Below are 13,024 nucleotides of genomic sequence, written 5' to 3' on the forward strand. Positions count from 1 at the left end.
GAGTAGAAGAACGGTACAGATCACGGCGGTTCCGATGAAAGTCACTGGTTCCTCAGTCCATGAAGTGAATAGCGCTGACAACGGCTGGCGCGGTGTCCTTTCCAATGGGGTCTGGTAAACAACAACAACGTCTTCTGATGACAGTGGTCAGTCTCTGGTACCTTGCACTGCACCTAGTCCATATACTGCAGTGGCTGACAAGGGTACGGGCCACAGTCCTGTACGAGTCCAACGTGGCTCTGCAACTAAAATCACTAATGAAGTCAGGTCACAAGTCTCAGGGCAATTATTAGCTGGCAACATCAGAGTGTAGATAACGGTCACGCACCCGGTCTCTTTCAGGCGGCACACGCGCGGTACTCACGGGCCGGACGTATCTGGCACCTTGCTTATGGTGGTCACTGGGCACAAACTGCATGTCTCTCCCTCTCTGGTCCCCGCTATTGGTGGCAGGCGACAGCGGACGCTGACCTGAGAGACGCTGGTGCTCTCTGGCTTCTACTGCAGGCCTGGCCCTTCTCTCTCCTGGGGCACTGGCTTGGGCTTGCACTCTGCTGGTGCCCTCCAGACGGAGTACTTCTCCCCCTGGCTGCTGCTCAGACGGCTTTCCCGAGCACCGCAGTCCCTCTCTTTCTGGGCTGTCACAGCACTCCCGGCTTCTCTCTTGGCAGTGGTCCCTCTGTAGATGGTGGAGCCCCGCTGCAGCGCCGGTACGCTCTGGTGGGGAAAGGGGAAGAAGAGCATGCCGCATACCGCTCTCCTGCGTGCTGCTCTGGGTTGGCGCCAAGAGCACCTGTTTCGCGCGCTTTTCCCTTTTATCTGTCCGCTGCTGCGCGTGCTTTTTTCCTGTCTCTCCCCGCCCTCCTTGGTCTCTAGGAAGGTCCGCCTCGCGAGCGTTTCCTTCAAGCAAAAGGGGGAGGTCTGCCACTCTCAGGCTTCCCCCCCGGGAACAGGGGATGCAGCCTTTTCAGTTTTGGACCCGGCATGCAGGTACCCACGGTCCGGTCTTCCCCCTTACATAAGTGTATTAAGAGAGGCAAGAAACAGTCTAATCAGAATGTGGCCAGAGAATCCTCACAGGATTCACAAGTCTGCAGTCACATACAGCAACTGCAGACTTGTTGCTTAACAGTTTAAGACTGGACACCCTCTAACTTTTAGGATTTCTACGTACAATAGGTGGCGCTAGACTTCCTGTCCACTTCCTCTCTGAATAGGGCTAGGCTGCTTATATGTATATTACCTCACACCTAAATATTCTCTTCATAAGTTATGACTAGTACCTAAACCCTGCTGCCGGCATAACGTACATGTTGTCAGTAGTCACACTGCAGGTCACAGTGCTCATTTACCGACCACGACATGAGACATTGCACACAATAATGTGACAAGTGGCCATGGAGAACACTGGCACGGTGTCTAACACTCATTGTATCAATGTAAATGAAGAATGTCTTATAAGATCACACCATGGAATGTCACCATGGTCTTATTTCTGCACTTGAGGAGATTCCAATCAATGTAATAGAAGTCAAGGTTACATATATGTAAAACACATCTGAAGTGAATGTGAACAGACTCCCAGCTCCGTACCTTGAAGATATGTGCTTTCAGGATGTGATGGCCAAGCTCGATGGTCTGTTGCCGGTTCAGCTTCCCCTCCTGACGAGAGAACCAGAAGGCCAGCAGGATATGTCCGCTCCTGAGGACAACATGTACGGTTATCACTTACATCCACCAGCAGCTCAGCATGGCGGTACATGGAGTCAGGCACCAGGCTGCTGGTGTGACCATTACGGCCATTAACACAACAGGGAGTTTGAGTAGACCAGAGTACACTCCATTTCTCGGCCGGTCGTCCGCTCTCCAGGATGACTCAGGTAACGTATACAACAGCCATATATAGCTGCAGGAAACGTCGTCTTAGCACAGGATTTACTGAAGCTGTTCATATGTGACCTGCTGTGTGTACACACAAATTATATATATTTATATAGCAGGTCACATATGAATAGCTTAAATAAATCCTGCGCCAAGACGACGTCTCCTTCAGCTATATATGGCTCTGTTGCATACGTTACCTGAGTGTATATATATAAAATTATATATCATACACACACACACATATATATATATATATATATATATATATATATATATATATATATATATATATATATATACACATACATACACACACACATATACTTATATATATATATATACGCACACACATACACACACACTGTGAGGGCTAGGGACAGGGATACATACATACATGTTTTATACAGTCATGGCCAAAAGTTTTGAGAATGACACAAATATTAATTTTTACAAAGTCTACTGCTTCATTTTTTCTAATGGCAATTTGCATATACTCCAGAATGTTGTAAAGAGTGATCAGCTTAACAGCAATTACTTGCAAAGTCAATATTTGCCTAGAAAATGAACTTTATCCCCCAAAACACATTTCAACATCATTGCAGCCCTGCCTTAAAAGGACCAGCTAACATCGTTTCAGTGATTGCTCCATTAACACAGGTGTGGGTGTTGATGAGGACAGGGCTGGAGATCAATCTGTCATGATTAAGCAAGAATGACACCACTGGACACTTTAAAAGGAGGCTGGTGCTTGGCATCATTGTTTCTCTTCTGTTAACCATGGTTATCTCTAAAGAAACACGTGCAGTCATCATTGCACTGCACAAAAATGGCCTAACAGGGAAGAGTATCGCAGCTAGAAAGATTGCACCTCAGTCAACAATCTATCGCATCATCAAGAACTTCAAGGAGAAGGGTTCCCTTGTTGCCAAAAAGGCTCCAGGGCGCCCAAGAAAGATCAGCAAGCACCAGGACCGTCTCTTAAAAGTGTTTCAGCTGCAGGATCGGGCTACCAGCAGTGCAGTGCTTGCTCAGGAATGGCAGCAGGCAGGTGTGAGTGCATCTGCACGCACTGTGAGGTGGAGACTCTTGGAGCAAGGCCTGGTCTCAAGGAGGGCAGCAAAGAAGCCACTTCTCTCCAGGAAAAACATCATGGACAGACTGATATTCTGCAAGAGGTACAGGGAGTGGACTGCTGAGGACTGGGGTAAAGTCATTTTCTCTGATGAATCCCCTTTTCGATTGTTTGGGACATCTGGAAAACGGCTTATTCAGAGAAGACCAGGTGAGCGCTACCACCAGTCTTGTCTCATGCCAACTGTCAAGCATCCTGAAAACATTCATGTGTGGGGTTGCTTCTCAGCCAAGGGAATGGGCTCTCTCTCAGTCTTGCCTAAAAACACAGCCATGAATAAAGAATGGTACCAGAATGTCCTCCAAGAGCAACTTCTCCCAATCGTCCAAGAGCAGTTTGGCGATCAACAATGCCTTTTTCAACATGATGCATAAAGCAAAGGTGATAACTAAATGGCTCAGGGAACAAAACATAGAGATTTTGGGACCATGGCCTGGAAACTCCCCAGATCTTAATCCCATTGAGAACTTGTGGTCAATCATCAAGAGACGGGTGGACAAACAAAAACCTTCAAATTCAGACAAAATAAAAGCATTGATTTTGCAAGAATGGACTGCTATCAGTCAGGATTTGATCCAGAAGTTGATTGAGAGCATGCCAGGGAGAATTGCTGAGGTCCTGAAGAAGAAGGGTCAACACTGCAAATATTGACTTGCTGCATTACTCATTCTAACTGTCAATATAACCTTTTGCTACTCATAATATGATTGCAATTATATTTCTGTATGTGATAAAAACATCTGACAAACACACATAAAAACCAGAGGCCAGCAGATCATGTGAAAATATAATATTTGTGTCATTCTCAAAACTTTTGGCCATGACAGTATATATATATATATATATATATATATATATATATATATATATATATATATATATATACACACACACACACACACACATACAGTCATATGTTAAAGTTTGGGCACCCCTATTAATGTTAACCTTTTTTCTTTATAACAATTTTGTTTTTTGCAACAGCTATTTCAGTTTCATATATCTAATAACTGATGGACTCAGCTATATTTCTGGATTCAAATGAGGTTTATTGTACTAACAGAAAATGTGCAATCTGCATTTAAACAAAATTTGACCGGTGCAAAAGTATGGGCACCTCAACATAAAAGTGACATTAATATTTCGTAGATCCTCCTTTTGCAAAAATAACAGCCTCTAGTCGCTTCCTGTAGCTATTAATGAGTTCCTGGATCCTGGATGAAGGTATTTGTGACCATTCCTGTTTACAAAACAATTCCAGTTCAGTTAAGTTTGATGGTCGCCGAGCATGGACAGCCCACTTCAAATCATTCCACAGATGTTCAATGATATTCAGGTCTGGGGACTGGGATGGCCATTCCAGAACATTGTAATTGTTCCTCTGCATGAATGCCTGAGTAGATTTGGAGAGGTGTTTTGGATCATTGTCTTGCTGAAATATCCATCCCCTGCGTAACTTCAACTTCGTCACTGATTCTTGCACATTATTGTCAAGAATCTGCTGATACTGAGTTGAATCCATGCGGCCCTCAACTTTAACAAGATTCCCGGTGCCGGCATTGGCCACACAGCCCCAAAGCATGATGGAACCTCCACCAAATTTTACTGTGGGTAGCAAGTATTTTTCTTGGGATGCTGTGTTTTATAGCCTCCATGCATAACGCCTTTTTGTATGACCAAACAACTCAATCTTTGTTTCATCAGTCCACAGGACCTTCTTCCAAAATGTAACTGGCTTGTCCAAATGTGCTTTTGCATACCTTAGGCGAATCTGTTTGTGGCGTGCTTGCAGAAACGGCTTCTTTCCCATCACTCTCCCATACAGCTTCTCCTTGTGCAAAGTGCGCTGTATTGTTGACCGATGCACAGTGACACCATCTGCAGCAAGATGATGCTGCAGGTCTTTGGAGGTGGTCTGTGGATTGTCCTTGACTGTTCTCACCATTCTTCTTCTCTGCCTTTCTGATATTTTTCTTGGCCTGCCACTTCTGGGCTTAACAAGAACTGTACCTGTGTTCTTCCATTTCCTTACTATGTTCCTCACAGTGGAAACTGACAGGTTAAATCTCTGAGACAACTTTTTGTATCCTTCCCCTGAAAAGCTATGTTGAATAATCTTTGTCTTCAGATCATTTGAGAGTTGTTTTGAGGAGCCCATGATGCCACTCTTCATAGGAGAATCAAATAGGAGAACTACTTGCAAGTGGCCACCTTAAATACCTTTTCTCATGATTTGATACACCTGGTTATGAAGTTCAAAGCTCAATGAGGTTACAAAACCAATTTAGTGCTTCAGGAAGTCAGTAAAAAGTAGTTAGGAGTGTTCAAATCAAGAAAATGATAAGGGTGCCCATACTTTTGCACCAGTTAAATTTTGTTTAAATGCAGATTGCACATTTTCTGTTAATACAATAAACCTCATTTGAATCCAGAAATATAACTGAGTCCATCAGTTATTAGATATATGAAACTGAAATAGCTCATGCAAAAAACAAAATTGTTATAAAGAAAAAAGGTTAACATTAATAGGGGTGCCCAAACTTTAACATATGACTGTACATACATACATACATACGCATCAGGACATATATGAATGGCTAGAGAGAGATGTATAATATTAGGACACGAATAGAAGGATGGGAGAGTCTGCATTGCTATAGTCATAGCATTAATTAGTGGCACTACATCTGCTCATCTCCCGTCATTACATAATGTGCTCGATACCCAGCAATCAAGGCCCAATACAAGGAGGATCAGATGGATTGATAGAAGTTCATATACTCAATTTAATAACAATAATATTGCTGTGATTGTCTCTATGGAGGAAACCCTAGAACAATAATGACAGCACATCGCTGGCCATTTCATATGTGTAGATTTGGTATAAAACCCAACAAAAAGTGTACACAAGTCAATTTTGCTAATGCAGCTTATACTTCTATGAGTATTTACAATGTGCACTGAGGTTCTCATCGTGGCCCCAGTCACTGTATAGTCATAAGTATATTTCTAGCAGAGCTGTGTGACCCCTGCTGCAGACACAACGTGACGTGTGCACAAACCAGGGGGCGTCATCACACTTGCTATAGCATATATCACTTGCCGATTATGTTCAGTGCTCTAAAAGTTAATGTGAGGGCGTTTCTTGAATACACTTCTAACTTTGGCTACCTAAATTGCAGTGGTTTTCCTTCCCCTCCCACCACAAAAACAAATAGTGCTTGAAACCACCCCCTAAGGGTATGTGCATACTCTCACACCCCACGATTGACCCTCATAAAATGATAAAGCTTATACTCATCTCCCGTGTCGGCGCCGTACCGATGGTGTCTGCACTCTCGTGCTGTTGTTGTGACATGTGATGACGGCACCCAATCAGTGTTGGCGTTGCTGTCCCCGCCTACTTTTGAATTGAACAGGAAGAGGATGTCAGAGATTAGCTGCAGCCCGGGCTTCCTCTTCATATTCGATTTGTCCGAAGGTGGGGACAGTGACGTGGCACTGATTGGGGGCCGGGCACCACGTTATCACAACAACTGGGAGATCCAGTGCCGACAAGATGGGAGGGGAGTATAAGCTTTATTATTTTATGGGGGCCAAACATTTTGATCAAGAAGGGGTTGTCCTATTAGTGAACATCCACTTCAAGTATTTGCTTTAGACATTGCTGCATCAAAAATGTGTCTCTTGGCAGCAAGCACCAGCACCATGACCTGGTACTTTTGAATTAGAGAACTACGGAACACTGTACAGACCCAAACACCAAATGCCCTTGGTACAGGAATGGATGTAGGAATTCACGAGGAGAGGAATAATTATTCTGAATCCCCACTGTGGTTGTAAGATTAGTAATGACAGATCTAATCCTAGTATAAGTATGCCAAGTCTTTATCTAGCAACTTAATTATGGGGAAAACATTTAAATAACACAATTTAAAGGGATTGTCTAGTCATAAGATATCGATGTTGTATCCTTAGGCTGGAATAGGAGCTATTCTGCAGTACTCGGCAGTGTCCGCTACACATTAAATGGACCTGCACTTTGCAGTGTGTTCAATTTGATATTGAACCAACACCAAAGCTATTAATGGTTGATCAGTGGAGTACCACTGATCTGATAATGATGACTTATTTTGATGGGATACGTCACCAATATCTTATGCTCGGACAACCCCTTTAAATGTTTGTCGAAAATCTTATAAGTCAGCATTACCTGGGATCACAAAGAAACTTGGTTTTCTCTCCATCTTCTCTCCATATTAACCATTCTCTGAAGGATGGATGAACAAACATACGGGTCAGGTCCCTCCTCTTAATCAAGAACATGGAAAGGTTCTCCATGCGCTGCTGAAAATCCTCCCACTCCAGACCTCCATCCACACTGCCCGCATTGATGGCCTGGAAGATGTGCTCATCTGTCAATGGGTGGAGAGAGGCCACAGCAACATTGAGAAGAGGAAGGGCCCGCTCAAAGGAGGATTGTGTTGGGAACCTCATATTACACTGCAGGAGATACACCTCAGACAGTGACACGGGAACCACTTTGTAGCTGGAGCTCTTAAGAACCAAGTAGCCCTTCTCTATGAGGTCAAACGTAAGCTTAAGGTATAGGTAGGAACCTTGGCTTAAGGTCTTAAGGTGGGAACTAAGTTTTCCAAATGTGGTGTTGTCCATTTTTCCATTGAGTGAGATATTATTCTGGATTTCGGAACTGCTGTGTATACGTTGCAGGATATATGCCTGAAGATCCTGATCAATGGCCTCATTTTCTTCTAATCGATCCAAGAAAATTCGGTGGAAGGGAAGAAGTTTGGTGATTTCCTGTTAGTGGACAATAAAAGATAATACATAGGAGAATCAAAGATGGACAAATAGTTAGGGATTATTCTGACGATTTATGTAGTTTGTGGTTGTAACAGGAGGCCAAATCCAGAACATGTGGATAAATATCAAGACCATGAGATAGAATGGTAAGAAACGTCTAACCCACCTGTAGGGTGGTCCTCACAGTAACAATCAGCTTCAACCAGCGAGGGAATTTTCCTATCATCTTGCTTAAAAAGGACACAATGGTATCTCCGTAATCTGGCTTGTGGAACTCGGCTTCATTCAGCCCATCGATCAGGATAATGTAATCTTCATCTGGAATCTTTCTCTCTAAATGAATGTCAAAGTAAAAACAAAAAGTCATTAAATGAACACTAATTGCCAAATCTGTATTTCTGTAAGTATGTCTGGCAAGGAAACATCCAGATGCTGAGCAGTTTAATTAATCCCGCAGCGCGGTTTACAGGTCAAATGAGGGGCTATGACTGCCTGATCTCTGTACTCTCTTGTCCAAAATAACAGTATTAGTCAGCTGTGCCCATGTTAACCAAATCAGCCTTGTGGACGGATGCCAGATGACATAGTGGAACGTCAAGAAAGCTGTCGTCTAAATTATGGTTCATCCGATCGTTTGGTCGGCAGCTCTCTTTCTCATCCACTCACCTGAGCGCTACCATGTTCCCTAATAAAGAACCGCTGATAGATATGTCTAGAAATCAGACATGCTGGATCCTTATCTCTCCTGAGGACATCTGTCGGGGACCCATATACACAAACTGTTGTCTGAACCCGTCAATATCAGCGGTTTTGGCAGAGGTTAGTCTAAGGTATATGGGTGCCTTAAAATACCAGGCAATTTCAGCACCGGGCTGGCAGGATAGGTGATGTACAATTACAAGTGGGGGTCTCTTCCTTGGGACCCCTATGATCTCTAGAATGGTGGATTCAGGTTTGCCACGTAGAGTAATTTAATAGGTGTTGAAATTGAGGAAGAGAAGGAAGCAGAGGCTGTATATGACAATAGTGATTACATAAAATGGGGAAGGGGCTCTTTGGAAAAAAAACAAATACATTAGGGTTGTCCCAGCTAGATCTATATTCTCGCATCAAGGATATCAGGAATTTTGAGTACCGGGCAGCCCTTAATGACAATATTGTAAAGAGGTTTAATCTTTTTTGGTCTCCTTGGGATTCCTTTTGGGCCATGGTAAATATATGACCTCTATGAGATGGATATTAATATGGCAGAACATTCCATATCATATCCCTCCCTTTTCCTTTTGTCTGAATCTGTGTGTTTGTTTGTTCGTGAAATAAAGAATTTATAGAATAAGGTTGGTTGCCAACCTATAAATGATAATGAAAAATTTAAAATGGCTACTTTTTTTTCTTTTCCTGTAAAAATTGAAAAATGTATTTCAATAAAAATTACAATTTAAAAAAAAAAATACATTGGGTTTGTAACAAATTAATAAGTAGTGATGAGCGAACGTGCTCAGATAAGGTGTTATCTGAGCATGCTCGTGTGCTGACCGAGTGTCTTCGGTGTGCTCGAATAGTACGTTCGAGTCTCAGAGCCTGCATGTCTCGAGAGAGCTGCAACACATGCGGAGATTGTCTAACAAACAGGTAATCTCTGCATGTGTTGGGGCTGTCTAACAGCCACGAGACATGCAGCTAAGTGACTTGAACATATTTTTCGAGCACGCTGAAAACATTCAGGTAGCACACAAGCATTTTCGGATAACACCTTATCCGAGCATGTTCGCTCATCACTATTAAGAAAAAAATAATTTCACTGATCTATCAACAGCAAGAATGACAAATCTATGATCACTGTAATCCCACCACAGGGCCCCTCCATCAACATTATGGGTTCTTAAGTCTCCTATGTGGTGTAATCACAGCTCCATTAACTTCTATGAGTGCATGTAGAAGTGTTATATGCATTGATAAGGTAACCCCTTTAACTATGGTTCAGGGAAGTTAAAAAAAAAACCCAATCATTTACCCTTGTATAGATTTTCAAGTGGCTCAAGAACTCCCCTTCGAAAAGATGCAGCCGGGTCTTGCACGCAGGATCTTAGACTAAGCAGACTCTGTAGATGTGGCTCACGTAGGAGCTGCTCTCGATAAGCCACTAGCTGGGGTGCACGGCACAGAAGAGCAGCCACGTTGTGAACAAATTCAGGCACTAGGCACGTGTACGCGTTGTCAGCCTGGCAGTAGTGATATGCCACCACCTAAAGGAGGAAAGCAGACGACACAGAAAAGAATAAATTAATGATTACAAAAACATAATACAATATGACAGTCCATCTGCTCCTGACCAAATCCATGTAATATAATTTGCTCCCCTCCGCACCCAGTCTATCAGCGCGCAGTCATCTCAATTCATGGTCGCTCGTTAAATAGTACACTGCCTAACAAGCACCAGGACAATGCTGGGGATGTCACCCGCTAACTGGTCCTTGAATGCAGAGGACGTTGTGCGCAAGTAAAGAGGAAGACAAGATACGATGATAAGCAAGAGGTCGTGTGAGAAAAATGTGGGGCTAATATTCAGCTACGTCCTCCTTCATTCCACAATTATTATTTTAAGATGTGGCATAATTGAGAAGGTATTCTCTAGTGGCATACCTGTGCTGCTATCCTCCGCATGGCTTCTTCTTGCCTCCTCCGCATCTCAGGAGTTCCAGGGCAGCTACCACTAGAGATACCAGAATGTCCTGTCTGTGCCAATTCTCGATTAGCCTCCGAATCTGAGTATGGAAAGAGAGAAAGATACATCAGAACGTATTACATCCAAATATAAAGAGCAGCGCTACAGTGTGAGACCCCATTAAAGATAGTCTGTCCTGTCTAGAAAGGCTATTTGTACCCGTAAGAATAGTAGTAATATGCAGATAAATAGAGTGTAAAACTCTGGGTATGCGGCAACAGGGAGGAAATTATATTTTATTTCCCCAGTAGCCGCCCTCTTTCAGTCAATGGAGCAGTGCAGGGATTTTGGTTTTTTTTTACAGTCACCGATCACTATACTGTGAGTGCAGCTGTAATCCTCCAGATACTTTGATTGAAGGCCTGCTACATGCTGCACACACACTGCACACCCTGACGAAGGCAACATTGAAACGCTCGTCGGGGTGGGCGCATCCTGGGGACTCCATAAGCACATGAGGTTTTAGCACTATGTGATTCATTCTAGAAACCTAATTGTTACAGTATGTATTATTTTTTCCTTCATAATATCCTACAGTGATTTATTAGGTCTCCTGCCATGTGTGACAAATCTGCTGATGCACTGGTACTGAATTTAATTCACTTGCACCTTATCATTATTATTTACCAGCCTTATTCTATTTTGGCACATACTTTTGTATGCATTTGCACTTTAATCTGTACCTCACGTACTGCACATGATTGTGCTTTTATGTAAATTTGATGTGTTGTCCAATTTGGCTTTTATGGATATATTCTAGTGTCTCCTGTGTTGTGCCCCTTTCCTTGGAATTGGTTTTCCGCCCCTTTTTTATTGTCCCTCACATTTTCTAATAAATTTTGTTAATTATTGGACATTGATTCGGTTTGTTTCGTTGGTTTTTCATTCATTTTTTCCGAGTTGTCCTTTACTATCATCCATGAGTGCATAATTTATATTGAATTTTTCATTTTATAATATCTTACCAAATATTTAATTTGGTGCATTTTTCCTTGAGTTTTGTTTAATTCAGTTATTGTGCAGGGTAGTGATTACAGCTGCACTCACTCGTAGTGAGCAGTGACTGTTCCCTGCTCCCCCACGATGACTAGAAGCGAGTGGCTGCAGGGAGACTAAACCGCCATTTTCTCCATGTAGCTAAACTACAAGTTGAAAAGGTGTATTCAAATTTGGCTCCTTTAAGACATATATATGTTACATTGAATTGTCAGAATCAAGGGTACCACCACCAGCAATTCACAAATGTGACTGTAGGGATACACGTGAGTGACAATAAATCAATTTTAAAAACAATATTTTTATTTAGACAAATAATAAAGAAAAAGTACATAAAGACAAAGTGCCTCAGAGTGTGAGGGACATCCGACGGGAGCAGGAATAACAGGCCAGTAGCATCACCAGTGAGCCATGCTCTATCAGAATACAGGATAGCCAAATACATAGTATATGATGTAGATAGAAATTTTTGATATAAAATGACATAGTGTGAATGTAAAACTGAATTACACTGGGTGCAGAATTATTAGGCAAATGAGTATTTTGATCACATCATCCTTTTTATACATGTTGTCCTACTCCAAGCTGTATAGGCTTGAAAGCCAACTGCCAGTTATGTAAATCAGGTGATTTGCATCTCTGTAATGAGGAGGAGTGTTGTCTAATGACATCAACACCCTACATAAGGTGTGCTTAATTATTAGGCAACTTCCTTTCCTTTGGCAAAATGGGTCCGAAGAAAGATTTGACGGACTCTGAAAAGTCAAAAATTGTGAGATGTCTTGCAGAGGGATGCAGCAGTCTTGAAATTGCCGAACTTTTGAAGCGTGATCACCGAACAATCAAGCGTTTCATGGCAAATAGCCAACAGGGTCGCAAGAAGCGTGTTGATAAAAAAAAGGCGCAAAATAACTGCCCATGAATTGTGGAAAATCAAGCGTGAAGCTGCCAAGATGCGATTTGTCACCAGTTTTGCCATATTTCAGAGCTGCAACGTTACTGGAGTATCAAAAAGCACAAGGTGTGCCATACTCAGGGACATGGCCAAGGTAAGGAAGGCTGAAAAACAACCACCTTTCAACAAGAAACATAAGATAACGTCAAGACTGGGCCAAGAAATATCTTAAGACTAATTTTTCTAAGGTTTTATGGACTCAGATGCCAGCAAGGTGGAGGTGGGGTACTGGTATGGGCTGGTATCATCAAAGATGAACTTGTGGGACCTTTTTGGGTTGAGGATGGAGTGAAGCTCAACTCCCAGACCTACTGGGAGCAAAAATCAAGGATGTGGCCAACAGGATACCAACTATCCTCAAATCCAAGGACGAATACCCTTTCTTACTGATACATGCAGGCACAAAGGACACGGCAAGAAATGACCTACCAACTATCTGCGAAGACTTTGAAATTCTGGGGAAGAAAATAAAGGAACGGAACGTACAGGTTTTTTTATCATCAATCCT

The 13,024-nt window shown here is 42.6% G+C and overlaps 1 protein-coding gene across 6 annotated transcripts in view; it reads right to left on the bottom strand.

The window, feature by feature from the left end:
- TANC2 (tetratricopeptide repeat, ankyrin repeat and coiled-coil containing 2) overlaps positions 1 to 13,024 on the bottom strand; it is a 621,767-nt gene that overhangs the window by 29,595 nt on the left and 579,148 nt on the right. For all 6 annotated transcript variants that reach the window (XM_073582321.1, XM_073582322.1, XM_073582320.1 and 3 more), the window contains 5 exons: positions 10,484 to 10,605; positions 9,855 to 10,086; positions 8,007 to 8,173; positions 7,230 to 7,837; positions 1,594 to 1,702 (listed from right to left, as the gene is read on the bottom strand). In XM_073582321.1, coding sequence (XP_073438422.1) covers positions 1,594 to 1,702; positions 7,230 to 7,837; positions 8,007 to 8,173; positions 9,855 to 10,086; positions 10,484 to 10,605 — 1,238 coding nt within the window. The remainder of the gene's footprint in view (positions 1 to 1,593; positions 1,703 to 7,229; positions 7,838 to 8,006; positions 8,174 to 9,854; positions 10,087 to 10,483; positions 10,606 to 13,024) is intronic.

Source organism: Dendrobates tinctorius, unplaced genomic scaffold (genome assembly GCF_039654945.1).
Source record: "Dendrobates tinctorius isolate UK_male_01 unplaced genomic scaffold, ASM3965494v1 ptg000071l, whole genome shotgun sequence".
Lineage (NCBI taxonomy): Eukaryota > Metazoa > Chordata > Amphibia > Anura > Dendrobatidae > Dendrobates > Dendrobates tinctorius.